The 20,155-nt window shown below is 39.8% G+C and overlaps 1 protein-coding gene across 9 annotated transcripts in view; it reads left to right on the top strand.

Moving 5' to 3' along the window:
• Positions 1-247: 247 nt before the first annotated feature.
• mpp3a (membrane protein, palmitoylated 3a (MAGUK p55 subfamily member 3)) overlaps positions 248-20,155 on the top strand; it is a 34,453-nt gene continuing 14,545 nt past the window's right edge. The window contains exons 1-9 of one of the 9 annotated variants that reach the window (XM_039824241.1): positions 248-279; positions 1,814-2,149; positions 4,125-4,307; positions 4,411-4,522; positions 5,246-5,349; positions 18,654-18,719; positions 18,838-18,956; positions 19,594-19,671; positions 20,131-20,155. The exon at positions 20,131-20,155 is cut by the window's right edge and continues 56 nt beyond it. In XM_039824241.1, the coding sequence (XP_039680175.1) occupies positions 5,322-5,349; positions 18,654-18,719; positions 18,838-18,956; positions 19,594-19,671; positions 20,131-20,155 (316 nt within the window). In that variant the 5' untranslated portion in view covers positions 248-279; positions 1,814-2,149; positions 4,125-4,307; positions 4,411-4,522; positions 5,246-5,321. Of the gene's footprint in view, positions 280-1,813; positions 2,150-4,124; positions 4,308-4,410; positions 4,523-5,245; positions 5,350-7,428; positions 7,510-8,199; positions 8,354-8,381; positions 8,570-18,653; positions 18,720-18,837; positions 18,957-19,593; positions 19,672-20,130 lie in introns of those variants that run through there. The other 8 variants (XM_039824242.1, XM_039824244.1, XM_039824243.1 and 5 more) reach the window with 8 other exon arrangements.

The following is a 20,155-nucleotide window of genomic DNA, read 5'->3' on the forward strand; positions in this document are numbered from 1 at the left end:
GAGCCGAATTTGAACAGCTCACCAGGAGACTGAAGGCAGGACACATTCAGAAACCGTATCTCACTCAAAACAGCATGGATGGATTTTTTTCAAAGTTTGTATGTGTGTGGAAGCACCAGAGACACAAAAGAACACCCCAAATACCAGAAAAAGTGTTTTTTTCATAATATGGGCACTTTAAGTTTAACCAATGGTGTTAACTGATCACTCCACTGGTCAACAGGTGGCGGTAACCCGCAAAGACGTGCCTGTGAATATAGAGAAGAAGAAGACCACATGGTAGGATGGATGCAAACATTTCTAGATATAAAATACTTATAAAATCGGATTAGCAAATGTTTTATGAGGACGGAAATACTTTCCACATGTTTGTTGGACCTCATGGATTCACACAATGTGATTTAGTGAGTAACACTGAATGTTTGTTTGTTTACAACAAAACAGGGCACCTTCAATCAGTTAGGCTAAATTATGAATCAATTATACGTTCTTGTATATGATGATAGATGTGTTTTATTCATTTATTTAGGATTGGGGAACATTAACATTAAAAGTTATTGTCTCTTTATGCATGATTTCTATATTTTTTTTATATGGCTACCAAAACTTAATAAAACAGTGCCATGCAGTTCTCAAATTCAAATGTCTGAAAATCTGCTTTTTGCGGTATTCGTTTACAAATGTGTTTGCACATCGCCACTCTCATTTAAGCGGAATAATAAGCAAGTGTTGATGCAGCATATTATACATAGGCCTACAGAAGAACCTAAATGAATGGTCACATCATGAATCATAGTGTTAATGAGATAATTATTGGATAGGTTGATGACGTTGACTACGCATTTTACCCAGAAATACCTCATCTCCCTGGCTGCTGTGCAGCACCGAATCACCCGGAGTGACGAGGTGTTTGAATGCCTCGGAAGTTTTATGATGCTGCTTGTTTAAGACTTGCTGCCAGTGTGTTGGCATTACAGTCCAAAAGCTGGGATTTGGTCTGCTTTGCCAGGCCTTAATCCTGGGCACTGGGTCACTGGAACATACTGTGCCTGGCATACAGGGGGCAGATCATCTGCACATGTGTTGTGTTAATTTGTATTTGCATGTATATAGTGAACATGTGTGCATGTGTTTATGTAGCATCCTGATCTGTAGCTTAATGCAAGCTTAAGGACTGGCTTTTAACACTCGCGTGCGTGACACATTTAAGCAGATCTTAATAAGAAAGACGGAACGTGGTATTTGACTTTGTACATTTAGGAAATCTTGCTCAAGCTGCAATCTCTGTGTGATCTATTTAATCCCCCTGCATTAAAAAAACAGAAGTTTTTAGGAGTTGGGATGAAGGACGTTGAAGATCATGACCATTCTCTAATGTTTGTCTAAATAAACTTGACTGAAGCTCACTTATTGTTCACACAAACATTGAGTCATGGAGCACCCGAACATAAACGATTTTATAGAATAGGTAACTGGATAAACTACTAATGTTGATTAAGATCTCTGGCTTTGGTACCAATTGCTGATAGGTCTTCTTGTAAATTCAAGAGAAAAGTTATATCTTTTGTTAAATTTCCTTTTTTTTTTACCTTTTATTAGAGCTCAGTGACATAGAGGCAGATATAACCTCAAACTATCTCAAAACCCAGTGTATAACATAAAACATAAATCTGGTGGTCAGGATAAAAACCAAAGCACTATTTTCAAATAACAAGTCAGCAGTTAAATTTAAATGTATAAACTGTGTAAAGAACATAATTCCCCATGAATTTCAATTATACTCTACACTATAATGGACTCTTCTCTCTGTCAGCCAAGGCAGCGGTTCTCAGCTGTGGAGGAATGCATCGTATTTTGTTCCCATTACCAGCCTTCCAACTCCTGGCTCTGTCTGCTGCAGCACATCCCATTAGCCCTCGGGCTGAGCTGACTGATCGATAGACCACTTAGCGGCCGTGAGCTACACATCCCAGTCATTTGACCTGCTGGAGCTGTGGGAATGGGCACGCAATCCAATAAGCATCGAGCCAATGAGACAAGCGAGCCGGACCGGCAACTTGAGGAACTTCCCCCTTCTTGTTCATCTCAGGATGGGAGGATACAGCACTCTGCAGATCAGCCCTGTTTTAGCTATCGTCACACACTCATGGTGAGAAAAAGATGTGGCTCCTCAGTGATAAATTGATTCTGCCTCCCTCCAAATAAAAAACAATGTCCACTAAAGACATCTAGACATCATCATAGTTCCTCAACCCAATTCTTCATAACCAGTGCCAATTTATTGTGCACTGCAGTATTTTAAAATACTGTAAAATCTTTTGGCCAGCAACACAAACTCACAAATGAGCCCACAACTGGAATGATTAGTCACTTAATCAATTCGTCACCATCCATTTTGATAATCGTAAAGAGTCAGTTTTCAAGCAAAGATTTCAAACATTTGCTAATACCATCTTCTTAAATGTGTGCAATAACATTATAAATTAATTACAGCATTGCAGGATATGTTAATATGTGATCTTGGGTTTCGGGGGAAAAGGATGGACATTTCCTACCAACATTTTGTAGACAATAATCATTAAATCAAGAAAATAATCAGATTTATCGAAAATGCAAATAATTGTTAGCAGTCCAACATATAAATATAACATTAAATACAGGAATAAGGCTACTATGACAAGTTCCTAATATGCGTTAGAAAAATGTGACTCAGAAATCAAGTTTCCCGGCAAGAAGTAACTCAAAACATGAAAGAACTTGGCCAATTATTATACATGACAATATTATATATTGTTGTGGGCTAGTGAAAACCATTTTCTTGCAGATTTGGTGCTTTTTCAAGCTAAATCGAAGGATATTATATAGGCGTCATGCTTTGTTTTGGAACATCAGAACGAAAACGACGAAAAATTAGAGACTTTTTTTACTGCAGCAGATGGAGACAGTAGTTTGCAAACCCCTAATCCACGATTACAAACAAAGCAATGTAATAAATTATTGCCAAAAGCCCACAGAGGAAGCTGAAACGACCTGCTTTACTATTTTACTGCTGTGAATAAGTGGGAATACGCCTCTTTTGCTCTCTTTGCCTTTTTCCTCCTCGGCTTTCTCTCCCTCCCTTCTTCTGTCTCTATTAAGTCAGACAGAGGGCTGTAATTCACTTCCACTAATGCTGCTCTGCAGCAGCCAGTGAGGTACATAAAATTATGAAACATTTCCCAGCAACCTTATATATTTCAACGAACTGACCAATAATAATAAAAAAAAACTCCACAGTCTTCATAGGCCTTACACCTTCTCGGTAGAATTATCACCAAATATGTATTGAAGGGTAAAGCCATTTGAACTTGGCTTACCAATCATTTTTGTGATGACATACAGTTTATTCAACCTTTTAGACTGACGTGAATCCTTCATATATAGTAAATGAAGTAATTTTTAAACTGTGTTAATAACATTAAAATGGGACTTTTTACCGTAAGAGAGGAAGACAAATGCGTTTTTATCTCTGTGGTTGTTTTGCATTTCTTTGTTGTAATTTAGCATCTCTTTGTGGTTGTTTTGCATCTTTGTAGTCAATTTTGTCTCTCTTTATGGCTGTTGTTGCGTAATTTTGTGTCTCTTTGTGATCAATATGTGTCTCCCTGTAGTCGTTTTGCATTTTGTGTAGTCGTTTTGTCTCTTTTTATGGCTGTTTTTGCGTATCTTTGTCATTTTATGTCTAATTGTAGTCGTTTTGTATCTCTTTGTGGTTTTGTATGTTTTTGTAGTAGTTTTGTATCTTTTTGTGGTCGTTTTGTGTCTCCAGGGGTCGTTTTGTGTCTCTTTGTGGTGATTGACTTTGCAATGAGAAATCAGCCACTTCATACAAAGGTTCTAATACTAACAATACCTTCCGCCTCTGATAGGGGAGGCACCACCCCTGGCTCTGACCCTGCTCGGTGGGGCTGCCTGACACTCTTGTTCGGAAAATATAATAACTTATGTGAAGTCAGAAGCATGCTAAACGGTTTCAAGAATATAGACTCGTTCTTGTTTTTGATACCTTACTTCACTTTACTCTCTGTAATTTGATTGCCTACAACCGGATTTGTTATCCTCCCATCTTCACCTCATGATCTCAGACGGTGGGGAGGAGGGAGCAGTTGGAGGCCTTGGAGGAGTCTGAGTGCCAGCAGATAATGCAGTGAGGCCAGACAGACGATCATATTGATGACTCCTGTAGGCTGAGAATGGTGAGAAAGTTGTGGCGCCAGGTGGACATTAGTCTGAGAGAGAACATTAAGCCTCTTACTTTCATACAAACGGTAACCATCAGATGAAAGGGACAACATTAAATATGATTGCAGTTAATATCATACAAAGAGGTGATGCCTTCTTCTCTCTCTGTTATTCCTCCCCCACTTGCAGGTCCAGCTGACCCCTAAAAATACACAAAAATGTGTGGCGGATAAAACAGCAGGAACACCTTACAGTCAAATCAACATGATGGGACTCAAGTAAACTCAGCAGAGGGTGATCTGTGAGTTTTCTTTCCTTTATCAAAGTATAGATTGATCTGAACAAACAGTTTTATTCACCAGGTAACTCATACTGTATGTTATGAGATACCTCCCTTAATGCAATTTAATTATGAAGCTTAAAGTGACATTTCTTTCCAGACACTTCTTGTACACGTCATGAGAAAGCAGAGACTTTAACTGTCTTGCTTGTGGAGAATTTTTTCTTGTTAGACGCGTGGCTGCTGATGCACTAACTGGCGGTCACTGTGATTAAAGAGCTTCTCTAATGAGTAGAATAAATTGCCATGCCAGGATTAAAAAAACAATCTGAAGAGTAGCTAGTGTATCCTCTTTATCAGTCCTAAAAACAATATTGTCTAATAGCGCCTTTAATTTGGCTCACCAACTACATTTGTTTTTGGCATTTTCCCACTATGAGAACATGTTTAGGCACATTTTGTCTATTGCACTTTCTATAGAGAATACAATGCTTTATGCTCTCTGAATGGGCATAAAGCTGTGTCACAGAATGAAGTTTATTCTGTACACGAGCAGATGATAGCAGTTCTAAGTACATGATCTTTTATCATGGATTAGAGTTCAGCTCTGTTATGTTTTACAAAAATAATTGTCCAGACTATGTGATATGAGCACAATAAAGAGTGCAGAAAAAAAGTTTTGGGATTAAAAATTTTTTTTTAGCACAAAATCTTTACATTTCTGTTTTGTTGCTCTGCTTACAGGATGAATGACAGAAGAGATGCCAAAGGGACTGACGTGAAAGAAAGTAAATGAGGCAGACTTACTTCACTAAGGGCCATGTCTGGCTTCTGCTGCGCTTTTAATAGTAAGTAAACACTTGGCTTTATCATTCTGCGATACAGCATTATTTTGTAGTACAACACATCTGCAGAATAATGGCTCCCAGAATCTCCTGCATGTGCCCTGTTATTTGATGTCGGCTGCTCCGTCCCTCTGGAGCAGACTGAACACACACAGACCCAGATAATGACCTATTTGTGGGGCCAGAAGACCGCTTCGACCTCCTGCTCCCCCCCCTCACCATGGGCATCAGGTCGGCCTTTGCTGCTCCCCTGAGGAAATTGTTAGCAGATGCCTCTGAATCAATTTGGCCAAAGACCCATAACAACCTCTGCTGTAATTAGTGGGGATGTTTGGAGTGTAGGTACTCCCTCTGTAGTAAAACAATAAGAAAATGTAGTCATACATATATGTTGTCACAATCTCTACAATAGATGAATAGTGAAAATCTGACTTCCAATATACTACACTGTGAGACCAACAGTTGGCGATCATCAATAAGAAAATCAACTACCGGTAAAAACAAATGCATACAAATACTAACAAAGCACAACACATAATTTCCGTGTTATTTTTAAGAATTTTAGCAGTTAGAGAAGATTAGTACTTTGATATTGTTTTACTAAATGTTTAACATCTATATAAGACCTGTTAATGACTATTTTTAGGTCCTGAGCACAACTATGTAACATGCTACTTAAAATAAATAACATAAAGTCTGACTCAAGCATATGCACATACACCAGTATGAAGAATAACACATTTTAATTTAATAACATTTCATCTGTCTGCATGTTCAGGCCATTTTTCTGCGAGCAGCTTATTTTTATCCTAAGGGAGGGGAGGGTGGGCACCCAGGCACAAAGACAGACTGGAAACACCCACAATTACCATGTGAAAAAGGTGTGTGTGTGTGTGTGTGTGTGGGTGGGTGGGGGTGTGTGTGGGGGGACCCGCTGCATGAGCTACAAACGGGGAGACAAAGAGCCAGCAGCCGCTCCATAGATGGAGGTGGGCTGTCACACCCTTAGCTTCAGTCCTGCCAGGCTCAGGGAGGAGGGGGAGGGGAACTCTCTATCAGATCCAGTTAGCCACCACAACATGTTGGAGTGGAGTTAAGCTACAGCTTTTGCTTTAACAGTGGTTACCATATCTACAGCATCTTCTAGACCCACTTTGTGCCTCTATTATCATTACATTTGAGTTACAGAGCTAACAATCTGTTTTTCTAAAAGGTAAACCCTGGAGATATTTGAAAAACCAGGAAGGTCATTTCAGCTTTTAACCATTTGAATAAAAATATCAAAGATGCAACTGTATTCCCGAATCCACACAAAGACCAGCAGAACAAGCTTTAAACACAATTATCCATTATCACCTTATAAAGTTGATTTGGCGAAGGTGTTGGCAAACTTTTACCCATTTACACATTGTAAAGACACAGAGCAATGTTAGCTTTCATGTTGAGTTGTGTTTCTGTCCACCTGACGAATTTAAGTCCAACGTTCACTCTCTTTGTAGCTCTGTTTTAGTCCCCACCAACTCCTGAGAAGCAATATCTGTCTCTTTAGCTGATAAATGCTAATAACGCTTGTTACTTTCACTTGCTAACTAATCTCTAACTTTGTCTGACTGCTCTTTGGTGCTGGCAGGTATTGTACAGTGGGGCTATCATTAAAAACAGCTGCCTACTGCAGCCGAAAAGAGAGCATTAAGGGTGAACCAAAACAGTTGCAATCTGGAAAACCCAAACAGTTCACTAAAATATGCTAAAATGCTCAGTAGATTAAGGAAACGTGATATATCTCTGAATGACCCCCTGCATATTGCATATATGTCATTTGATCCATTGTTAATATAAAAATATTGATTGGTGCAGCTTTAATGTTATTTTTCATTGTTGTATACACTCAGTTGCCAGTTTATTAGGTACACCTAGCTAAAACTAATGCAATCTAAATAGTCCTGCAGTAAACTATAACCTTCACGAAGGTTATAATGTTCTGTTTCTGTTCTGTTTTAGAGATGATTTGATCATTTTGGAAATTAAATCAATGTAATTTATGTCAGATTTGTCTCCTGTCTCTGTTAGAAAATCACAACTTGGGAAACAAGTAAAGAAAATCGCTTATTGTGCAGCAGACAGAAGAGTCTTTTGGATTCTGGAAATACCTTAAAAATTGCTGTAAGTGATTATAAATGATCCTCTAGGGCATATGTGTCAAACTCAAGGCCCGCGGGCCAAATCCGTCCCTTCGCAGATTTTGATCCGGCCCGCATATCAATTTAGGTTCACTATAGACTTTGACCCATGTATTTTTTTTTTGCTTTTTTCAATGTTTTTGTCCTACCTTTTTCCCACTTTTTCCAATGTTTTTTGCCTGTTTTACAACGTTTTTTCTGCATGGTTTTTGTTGCTTTTTTCGTCATTTTTTCTTTGAGGGCTAACTTACTTTTTTTGCTAACTTTTTATGTTGACCAACCTGTAAGTGAGAAGATTATATGAGACATGCAATAATGCAATAAAAGATGCTTGACTTTTACGATGAAATAATAGCATGTGAATAACATGTCTGGCCCTAGATGTGATTCTTTTTTTCCAGCATGGCCCTTTGTGGAATTGAGTTTGACACTCCTGCTCTAGGGTTTTTCTTTTCAGAATACGGTAAAACAAATGCTAAACTCTTTAATTTGAATTTAATGAAAAACACATCAAAACTGGGGCTACAGCATCTTATAAGCAGAAAAATACAAAATACCAGCCCTTCTATAAAATTCTTCATCCATTGATGTTAGGCCATAGAGAGCATCAGAGATGTAAAGGGAGGAGGCTGGTTAGGGGAGGGGCTGAGAGAGGGAGAAAGAGTAGAAGAGGCGGACACTAAGCGGCAGCAGGTTTGTAAGAGCAGCAGAACGGAGGAGGAGGAGGAAGAAGGAAGGAGGAGGAGGAATCGGAGCGAGAGAAACAGTGTGGCTGCAGTCAGGAGGGACACAAACACCGAGAGAGGAGGAGACAGAGAGAAGAGAAGGTAAAAAGGCCACATTTGTCTTTTTAACGCCTTTGTTTCCAGTGTGAACACGAGGTATCCGATGCTCTGCTGTCCAGTGTGTTTTCTTCCATGGTCTGCCAGCTGATGGCATGCTGTATGTGGAGAGAGCAGAGTGCCGTAGCACTGCAGAGAGATGGAGGAGAGAGAACGAGGGAGGGATGGAGGGCCGGCATTATTCTCTACAGACATGAGGAAGTAAGAATAGAGAGAATAAAAGGAGGGGAAACTGAGGGAAATAAACATCTGCCTGTGCTTTGCTGTGTAGAAGTGATAGGGTGGGTGTATGGGGATTTGGGAGGGGGGGGCGTAGCATTTCAGTGACAATGTGCTGGAGTGTGTCAGCTGTTAAAATTTGTAGCTTTCCCTCCATGTTGGAGATGATATAAGTTTCTGTCAGACCACACCCTCTGAGACTATATGATGGGTGGTTTTGTGGTTGCATCGGTGTGAGCCTGGGAAATGTGTGCGTGTGTGAAAGGCATGTTGGAAGCTGGCCAAACATGCTTAGTGTTGCCTTCCATTACTGTAAGGGCAGTGGATTAGCTGTGTGTGAGTGGTGTTCATTCTTGAGGCGGCGAGGAGTCAAGCCAAGGCGCTCTATCTTGTACTGACCAGGATGACTCTCAGCTGTGTGTGTGTGTGTGTGTACATAAGTAGATATACTGTCCACTAGTGTGTGTTTATGTGCCAGTGTTGTGTCAGTACATGCATGTAAAAAAGGTGCACAAGGTTGCAGTGGTAACTACTCATCCAGCCTTCTGCTCCTGGCATCAATTCTACATACATACATACAGAAATATATGTATAATGTAATATCCTCCACCATATTGTAAAAGCACACAGCTCAGAATGGGATTGTATGGTCCTGAAGGAGCAGGGTCGACCCTCGTCATCAGGCAAAGTAAAATAGTCTCTGAAAGGCAGCCTGCTTAGAACAGCTTGATCAAGCATTTGTTGTTTTACCGTGTTGATGCCAAGGCATTTTTCACAGGATTGCAGACAATACATTTTCATAAAGAGCTGTTATGACTGAGAGGGTGTTTCTGATGATCCCTATACCCATACAGGCAATCACCATAACCGCGGCAGATGGTTTTGTGTTGAAACATCTTTTAGAAATACATAGAGGGCTGAGGCATATTCTAGCAGCGCATAAACAACAGAGAGTGTCCTTGGCATCAGACGTTTCCCCAAAACGACATATGTTTACATACAAGTGACAAAACCCTGACCGTAGTGAATATGATAGAAGATAAGGAGGAAGTCAGGTGATGGTATCTATACTATGTTCCTGCAATAGAGAAAGCTGTAGTTTCATGACTGCATTTTTATGACCTTAGTTACCACAAGAAACTGGTCAACACTGAAGTTAGCAGCTAGCCAGCTATGCAGGGTTAAGACACGGAATACTAGTGTCCTAGAAATATGGTCCTGAAACTGCAGCTTCCTTTACTGCAGGAACATGCTACTCGATCGGCATCAACATATTTTACTTGAACACTGGAGACTGCTGTTTGTTTCCTGTTTCAAACCAACAGATATTGTTTTTTAAGCATTACCATGATCGTCCCCTAACCTTAGTGAAGTAGTTGTTTAAACCCAACCCATGGCCTTTCCCAAAACTTAATCAAGTAATTTTTGTGCATAGACCTAACCAAACCTTTACCATTGTGTAGTCATCATAAAATGGATTTCAACAGTGATTTGTAGCAGTTTTTGGAAGCAACCTATAAATGCTGTCATTTTGCCAATAGGGGCATCAGATCAGAAATGTGTCGTTCTGGAGGGCGGTTACAAGCATATTTTGTCGTTTTAATTTGGAGAACACACAATGGTACCAGCAGCACTTCACTTTGATGACGAACCCTTGTTCCTAATGGAAACATAGTGTGAGAGGAAGCATTGTTAAGAATTACTTCCAATTTGGTTTCCAGATCTCTAAGAGAAATACACAGTGGTTGTCTGTGTTTCCACCTATGGGTGTGCATGCCCCTTTTTTTCTTGAAAACATTCTCGACCGTATTGACAACATTGAATGGTAATAAGTGCTTTTCAAAAATGATTTTGAGTTTTTTTTTTTTTTATATCTTCCATCTCTGTGATTAAGGTCTGGTCAAGGTTGGGAAACTAAAAGTGCTTTGTTAAGGTTAGGAAAAGATCACCTTTCAACAGCAGTTTTGACTGTTACTGTAGTTTGTAGTAGTAGATGTGAACCCCAGCCTCTTTTATGCTATCCATTCCATCTTGCCACATACCCCCTGGCAACTGCAGAAGTAGCCCTTGGGGTACAAGTACCTTCACTTAATTATTCAATTGACAGAAAATTGTATCAGCAACTATTTTCATTATCATTTAATCATTTAAAGAATCCAGTTGGTTCTAGGGCGGCAAAAAGTTATTCTTATTATTAATGATTATTCATCAAGAGCAAAATCTCAGAAAATTTTGGAAAATGTCCAACTTCAAAGATATTCAATTTACAAATAAATAAAACCGAGAACAGGAGCTAATCCTCACAATGGAGAATCTGAATCCCTATAGTGTTTGATATTTTTACTTGATAAAGAACTTCAGGAATTTAAGTTCTTATTTGATAAGGCATCAAAGAGACTCTGGGAGGTGGCTGGGTTAGCTCAGTTGGTAGAGCAGGCGCATATATATAGAGGTGAATGCCTCGACGCAGAAGGTCCAGGGTTTGAGTCCGACCTGGACAATTTCCTGCATGTCCCCCCTCTCTCTCCCCTTTCGTATCTAGCTGTCCTTTCCATTAAAGGCTGAAATGCCCAAAACAAATCTTAAAAAACAAAAACAAAAAAAAGACTCTGGGAGACCTGTGTGTTGATTGCTGTGAGGGCTGACCGATGCCCTGCGGACATCCCACCACCTCCAGGGCTCATGAATGAGCAGCAGAAAAATAAAGCTTGTGCGAGTGTGACAAAGAAAAAGATGAATCCGGTTCAAAAAGACTGCATATAGAAAGGGGTCAGAAAAGAAAGAGGATGAAGTCTGTTGGTTGTGTGTTTATGCGAGTTGAGTACTGTAAGTCCAAACTATTTATCTATGGATTAATGTGAACATCAAATGTGGATGAACAACACTGCGAATTACATTCAGTGTTATTTTGGTTTACAAAGCTCTTATTTAACACGGGATCATGTTATTAATGCTGTGACAGAGGCTGATCCGTCTGATTTTCAGCCAAATGTGTCTAGATGAACGTTCTATGACGAAGGCTGTTATCTGGTTATCAGCTGACTTCTTCTGACCTCACCGGGGCTCCGTCATGTTTGTGTGATCTGCAGCTAAGCTCATAACTAGATTTGAACGGAAAATGTCTCCATAAAAAAGTGTGATGTGTGACTCTATTTCTGGATCAGTGACGTTTTGGTGATTTGATGTTTGTAGTCGTGTTTTTGCAGTGATGTGAGATGGCAGAAGTGTGGTGCTTTCTGAAGGCCTTAGTGAGCTTGTGAGCCAGGAGCATCTGTTCATAGTTTTATAGGGGAAGTCAGAGGGTACAGATTAAGCATTTCACTCCCATAATATTGTTGGACTCATGATGGACAATTTAAAACAAAGGATCAAAATCTTTGCAACAAAATCAAAGGTTTTGTCTATTTTATTCCACACATTCTTCTTCCTTATCTTAACTGGTGAGGTGTCAAAAGTATTCACATTCATTACTCAAGTAGTAGTATAGATACTAGGGTTTGAAAAGACTTCTGTAGAAGTTGAAGTATCAACTCAAGCTTTTTACTCAAGTAAAAGTGTAAAAGTACTGGTTTCAAAACTACTTAAAGTATAAAAGTAAAAGTAATGTAAGGGGACGCCCAGATAGCTCAGTTGGTAGAGCGGGCGCCCACATATAGAGGTTTACTCCTCGACGCAGCAGGCCCGTGTTCGGCTCCGACCTGCGCCCCTTTGCTGCATGTCATTCCCCCTCTCTCTCCCCTTTCATGTCTTCATCTGTCCTGTCAATTAAAGGCCTAAAATTCCTAAAAAATAATCTTAAAAAAAAAAAAATGTAAGGGGGAAAAATGCCATTAAGGACAAAAGCTTAGGCTGCCCCACAGGGGCCTATAGTGCACTACCCCACCTCCACAAAAAAAATTATTCTAAAGGCCATAATGATAATGTTATATTAAAATCATACCTACAAACTCAGAACTGCTGAAAAAGGTGACACATCTCTGTGTTTTTCAGACAATGGCAGCTACAGTCTGGTGTTAGAATCCTCTCCAGTGAAATACAGACACACTTTTACACCGTTTAGCTGTCAATCCAGCTACTAGCTAACAGTAGGCTAATGTTACCTGCTGTCAAGTGTAGTGTTAACTAGCGTCCCGTGTGGCGATGTTTCAGTTCCCTCTAACGTCTGTTTTCGGAGCATCAGAGAGAAGCACAGGCATTTAAGTGGCACCTAAATAAGGCACCGAAATCCGCGTTGCTATTCGGTCCGGTAGATAAAAGTCGTTAAGGCACTGGTGCCGTATTAGCACCGGGTCTGTGCAGGTGCGATGGATCGCGTACAAACCAATAGAGTGTCGGAATGGTATATTTTTATACTTCTCATCCAACCACAATCACATTCACTCTATTCGGATGGTGCGATTTATCTGGATAGTTTTTTTTTTGTGTGTGTTTTTTTTGAACGATGACAAACCGGAATGAAAACAAGCCGAACTGAAATAGGAGTAACGAGGCTATTTTTAAAATGTAAGGAGTAGAAAGTACAGATAATTGCGTGAAAATGTAAGGAGTAGAAGTAAAAAGTCTGCTGTAAAATAATTTCTCCAGTAAAGTATAGATACCCAAAATTTCTACTTAAGTAAGGTAACAAAGTATTTGTACTTCGTTACTTGACACCTCTGGTGGCTACATTACCCACAATGCAACTCTAACACCGACAGTTTGGTGTGTTATGCTATCAGCGGCTTATATAGTCTTGAGCCGCTAGCCTCAAGCAGAGATGAGGAGCAGGCTACAGAGGTCTGGTGGGCTCATTTCTTTCTAACACCACCCCCCTTAAGTATTTTTTACTTTCAAACTAACATTCATCAGCCAAAGGCATTTAAACAACTTTCTTCACATATGCAGTAGTACTTCTTAAGACCATTGAACAGACTTTGATGTGTACAATCAATGGATTTAATTTCAATAGAATTATTACAGCAATCAGTGCATACGTTCGTAAATCTATGTCAAGCTTACGTGTAGATTTTAAACTTTGGTGATCTTTGGCAAAACATTTGCATTGCTGATTCATTTCAAACTGTCTTGACAGTGCTGAACTTTATGGGAACTGACAACTAGAGAGTTAAAAATTCATCAACATTTTTAATTTTGTATCCCATAAGCTGTGTTGAACCATACAATTTCATATAACCCTGCTCCGCCACGCTTAAAACTACTATAGAGCTTTGGCATTTTTTGTACAAACTACTCCTGCCTCATGTGTAACATGTATATGTATAACATACTGTGTGTGTGTGTGTGTGTGTGTGTGTGTGTGTGTGTGTGTGTGTGTGTGTGTGTGTGTGTGTGTGTGTTGTATGTGTGTATCTCTCTCTCTCAGGTAGTGGCTGAGAGCACAGATGGTCACTATGTCATAAATGTTTGATGCAAAGGCTAGTGTATGAGGTTTCATACTGACAGAAAATTATAAGGTGTGAAAATACAGGCGTTCATCAAATTGTGACTTTGGAAAATCTCTGCAGATTTTTCAAATGTGATACTTGAATAAATTAAATTAACTTTTTTTTTCTCAATGAAAAGAATCACACTCCGACCTCAATACTTTCTTCTTTTGATCCTCGCCCCCCCCATGGGTGCCACTTAGAGGTGGTCCCACAGTGCCTTTCTCTGATGACCTCACCACGTTGACGTAAAGCAGCTTAGAGGATGATGTCATTCTCCCAGGACTGTTAACTGACTCAACTGCTGCAGAGGGACATGTAATGAACCACACAATTTGGATTGTTGAAAAGCTGCACTTTCTAAATGCCTACAGTTAATTATTCAGAAAAATATATAATTTGGCTGCAGTTTTGAGCTAATCTTACATTAATTAACTTATTGTTTTCTCTTCAACGGCTTTTGTATTCTTCATGCTGATTTTGACAGCGTTGTTGGTGATATCTTAACCCTTAAGTCGCAATTGAATTCTTAAAGGTGCCCTGCCACATGCATTTCATTACTTTCTGGTAATGTCTGAAGTTCTACCATGGACTCTGTAACATTATTTGTGGAAAAAATGCCTTGGTTACCTTGTTTCAAGCCATTCTAGCGTGGTATAGAAAGCCTACAGGAAGACTTGGCTCGATTTGTGCCAGTTCTCATTAGTATTCAACAAACTAAGCTGCTTGACTCTGATTGGCTAACAGCTAGCCAATGAGCCTGGCTATCGGCATACTTTTCCCAGCGCAACTGGGCGAGCTCATGAATAGTAATAGTAATAGAGCTCAGGCAACACCACGTCAGACTGACCAGCTTTTGTAATTGGCCTGATTTCTCCAATTATTTATTTTCAGTGGCTAGAGCTGACAGAGGAGGTAGCAGTTCATTTTCACATTCACGACATAACACAAACACATATGGCCCTAACGTATTTCAATAAATACAAGTAAAAACGGTTTTGTGTGGCAGGGCATCTTTAATAGACAAATGTATTCCCCAAAATTATGAGAAGCTGTTTGGTTCTTCTCCAGGAAAAAGAGAAAGGATGGTCCCCATATGGTTGGTAGAAAAAGTCCTCATAAACCACCAAAATCTGATTATTCAATATTCAGTCCATGTATCCTTTAGTTATTTGAAGACCTAACTATAGATTAGAGTACATAAAAGTATATTACTTGGTACTGTTGCCATGGGTTCAGTAAGTTATGGACAATTTATGGGTCAGATTTGTTGAAATTTTGGCAAATTGGCACCATTAAAAGCATGCCAATTAGCTATGAGCAGTTCCTAGTTGGAATGTACCCATGGATGAACGGACACCTATCACTTGAAAACTTAAAAATGTTTCTTCTCAGACAGTTATAAGAATTTCTTTATTATGATTTCTAAGTGGATTTATGAAAGTTTATTTGCGATATACTAATAAAAAAAAACACACATACAATACATTTAGAAAACGTGTTGACAATATTTTTGACTATAAATAGGGATAATAAATGTGACTTCAGTTGGCCTTTAATAGGTGTTAGAAATAAAGAAGAAAACTTGAAATGAAACTGTGTTAAAGAATGTGAAAGAAAGAAAGAAAGAAAGAAAGAAAGAGAAATCTAATGAAAAGTCCAGACCTTTTAATAAAGTTGCATTTCTGTACAGTCCTCCGATTATGAAGAAGACCAATCTGTTGACACTATGGCTTTAATATACTGTATATCTGCACTTTGCATATTACAGTGGGAGACATTACATCTTTATTTGCCCATTAATTCTTCTCTACTCCACATGTTCCCAGTATGTGTGGGAGGAGATGGGGGGGGGGGGACTTTTAAACGTTATCTTTGCTGAAGATGGTCGTTGGTGACATACAATTGAAATGTGAATATTAATATACAGAGTGAAGCACTTTACCATTCACCGAGACGCTGTATTGATAACATTGTTTTTTCCCCTCCTCTCCGTGTTAAATACAGTGAGGTTATATGGAGAAAATCCCAGCTGATACACTTGAGAATAAAGAGACTTTCTCTTGTGTGTTTCAACTGATTCTGCTGACAGAACGAAAAAAAGAACAAGCGCTGCTTCCCTCTCCGTTTTCTCCTTATCCCTCTTTCTGGCTCTGTAATATCCTCTCTGTCCATTATTCATGAGCTCATTGCTGTCTCTGTCTGTCTCTGCTGAGGTTAATCATATTCTGATTATGTACCATCAAAGCACATGATACGTTTTAGAAATCCTGTAGGATGAAGGAGAAAACTGCAATCTTGCAGTATAGATACGGTACGTACTGCAGGTTTTCTAATGAACAAGCTCATAAAGATACATACTAATTGCAACGTTTTGCCTTGAGGATGCCATGTATGTAGGAACTCCTGCTTTTCTCCCACTCATCTGGGAAGGTTCCCACCCCAGTTCCTGTCACTCATGTCTGTTCATTTTGCTCGGTTCTCTTCCGACTTCTCTTCCCCCGTTTGTTTAGTTTGTCTGCATTTCTAATCCCAGACAGGCTATTCCCCACCTGTCCTCTAGCTGCCACTGCAGAGTCTGTCTGCACATCTGCTTCACATTAGCTCCACAATTAACTGGATATTATTTGTCATTTCTTTTCAGCCTTGTTCTTATTCTGGCCTGCCTTAACCCTTTTGTCTTGTACCTGATCTCACTGACTTTGGGTTGCTGACTACAAGCTGCTTCTATCCCACTGATTTACACCAGTTTCTCTAGTCTGCACATTAGTCCATAGCTTTTAATAACTTGCCAGTTTAGTGATGCATTGATGTGTTTTTTTTGTCATCAGATGGGGAAGCGTAACCTTGATTATCATCTCATTAGTTGGGAGTGTGTATCTATGTTCCCAGGGTCCTATGTTCCCCATCTTAATATCATCTTAATACCACACATTAAGGATACCTTTTCAAAGGGTTTAAGTTCTCAGCAATGTTTTTCTCTAGGTTTAAATGTTCAATGTATGTTTCCCTGGGCCAATATGTTAAGATCACCCACCTACAGCTTATAGCCTCCTTATGTTATACTCTTTGAAACCTATGGCCTCAAATTTGTGGGCAAGACAGTTTTCTTGCCTTTAGAAATTAACTCACAGTGGCTGAACAGCTTTTTACCATTCAAACTGCATTTGAATCATCCATATCCCTTTGTTTTTTTGCAATTCGAACTGCAAAGCTAGCCCTAACCAAACTCTTACAAAGTTAGTTTACATCAAGAGACATAGGATCCTGGAAACCTAGGGAGGACCCCCGTTGGTTGTTAGGCTCACTGTCTGTTTGTAAAAAATAATTAGGGATATAAAGTCTACAGTCTCTGTGGAAGGTAATACACCAAGACAAGATGCATCATCATGGCAGGCCTCCATGGGGTGACAGTCACAGTAACATGAACAACCCTGTACTGAATACATCTTCATAAAGCTTATGTTTCTTTTACACATACAAAACTGACGAGCACAATACTGCTAGAGAGGTTAAGCGTCTCTTCTAAACAGTCTGAATACATTTTCTGTCAATATTTTAGTAAATACATCAATGCTGTATGATTATGTAACACAAGACATAGATTTCATATCTTTGAAAGATGATCTTAAAAAAGCCCATGTTTACCTTCTTATTTATTCCACGTTTCCTGACACAACCAAAAGAATCCCCACTAGGTGGAAAGTCACACTCTCTGACACCCCTGCCCCCTCCTCAACATTATTGTAAACCCATACTGTTTATTTTTAACGAGCTGTTTATTGCAGCTTTATTGTGCTGTTTTGGTTTTGCTGCATTTTTCTGCTGTTTTGTTATTGGATCATAGCGTGATATGATGGAGTCTGTGGTTTACGTGATTGACTTGCGTTTCCAGTGGCAGGAAGAATGGCGATATTGAGTGGAGAGACGGGGGAATTGATCGGTAGGGGCTCAATAATCTAGCAGTCTGTGCAGTACTTCAGCCGACTGTATCTTTGAGTCACTCGTAGATGGGTCAGCATATGAATCTAGATATAGAAAGAAAGTTATTGCGTAGTATTTACTGCAAAACAAATCTCTTCACATGTCAGTTAGTCCGTTACTGAGGCCTAATATGATTTTCTGAGATGGCATACATCCTACAGATTGAGTTGTTGGTTATAGAGAAAGCCTCATCTCAGTTATATCAGTGTTCCTCAGCAGCTTTCATCAGTTAGACTTGTGTGACAGTGCTTTGGCTCTTTCATACAGGTTTATGCCAAATATCCCACTCTCTTGCTCTCTTACACACCAACACAGAGCTCACAGGGCCTGGTGAGACTCAGTGTGATTAATAGTACTAGCAGCGGCTGTTTATCTTGCTAGTATGGTTCTATAATGCCAGCAGACTTACACGCATACACACCTACACATTCAGATGAGGTAATTGCACTGCAAAATGGAAAAATGCAGCCTGGATTTACAGCATGAAGCCTACAAGGAGATGATATACAGCTATAAATACTGCACATGGGTCTCCGGATGCCTTTACATCACTTGTACACGCTCACAAAAACACAATTACCCTTTTCTTTTTTTGCTTTTTGTGAGAATAGCATCATCTGTATGGAAATGTTGACCATTTTTCTTTTTTTGCCTCCCAGGTTTCCTCCCCTCCTCAACTCACTTACCCATGAAAGAAGCCATGCCGGTTCTCACAGCAGGAGCGGGTGAGATGAGTTAGCACAGATGCTTCACACATACTGTCCCATACTGCCTGAAGCTGACTGTGCTCCATCTGTTCACGTTAATGTACATGCTGGTTTTTCTTATTCCTCTCCTCTGTAGGGCTACATGAAACGTTGGCCCTGCTGACCTCTCAGCTGCGGCCCGATGCCAATCACAAAGAGGACATGGTCTTCCTCAAAGATGTCTTCAGTGAGAGGAGCTTGGGATACCTCATGAAGGTGAGGAACTCTTATTATGATTTCATGAATAACCTCATTATGTACATGTAGATGTAACATGCAGCTATGTGCTGTTGAATTTATGTACACAAGTCGTCTTTGGCATTAGAAATGACAACCAATGGATAGTTGCCCACCGATATGATAGCAGGCAACTACGTATATGACAATCCAGGATACTTTAAGAACAACCACCATATATTCTAGTTTACAAATAAAAACCAAAAGAATATAGCGGAGTTCATCCACTGTGCACACAAATGTAGTGTCCTACAGTAGTTTAAGATAATTAGATTACCTCTACCAGGGAGGTATGTTTGAATCTCCTTTTTGTATTTTTGTCACTTAGCAGGATATCTCAAAAACAGATAATTTCAGTGATATTGGTAGAAAGTTAGCTCAAGGGCCAAAGAACAGATAAGAAGAAGTAGACTGCTAGCTAGTAAACATGGATGAAAACAATGCAGGATTTGTTAGACCTCAAGGATTTTGGTGGGAAACACTAAATGTAAACAAGACTTTTGTTTGTTAACAAGAAAACTCCTAAAGGGTTTTTAACCTTCAGTTTTTTACCCAAAACTGTGCATTCCTTTTTGAAACCCTCCCCTCTAATAAACTACATGTGTTTGTGTTACAGATTCATGAGAAGCTGAGACAGTATGAGAGACAGAGTCCAACACCCGTCCTCCACAGTGCCTCTTCGCTGGCAGAGGATGTAAGTTCTACACACACACACACACACACACACACACACACACACACACACACACACACACACACACACACACACACACACACACACACACACACACACACACACACACACACACATACCCTAAATTACTTTTCCACTTGGGCACAGCAGTCAGCCACAATGAGTTAGCTCCGACAGAGAAGCAATGCAGGTATCAAAAGTGAATTTTAATGTTCTCAAAGTGCTGAGTCATCAGTGCTCATCTAATGAAACTCCATATCCTGCTGCTCTCTGACTCTCACCAGTTATCAGTGGGGGAAACTGCTGACCTTAGCTGCTCGCTACTTATCTTTCCCTGTGTGCATGTCTGTTGTGTATCTGTCTGCATCTATTCTACATTAAACTGCAGTGTGCATTACCGGTATAAACATGCACAGGTTGATACCGGTTCAGCGATCGTGTGTGTTTTGTGATTGGCAGGTGGCAGAGGAGCTGCAGAGCGGCC

Source organism: Perca fluviatilis, chromosome 15 (assembly GCF_010015445.1).
Source record: "Perca fluviatilis chromosome 15, GENO_Pfluv_1.0, whole genome shotgun sequence".
Classification (NCBI taxonomy): Eukaryota; Metazoa; Chordata; class Actinopteri; order Perciformes; family Percidae; genus Perca; species Perca fluviatilis.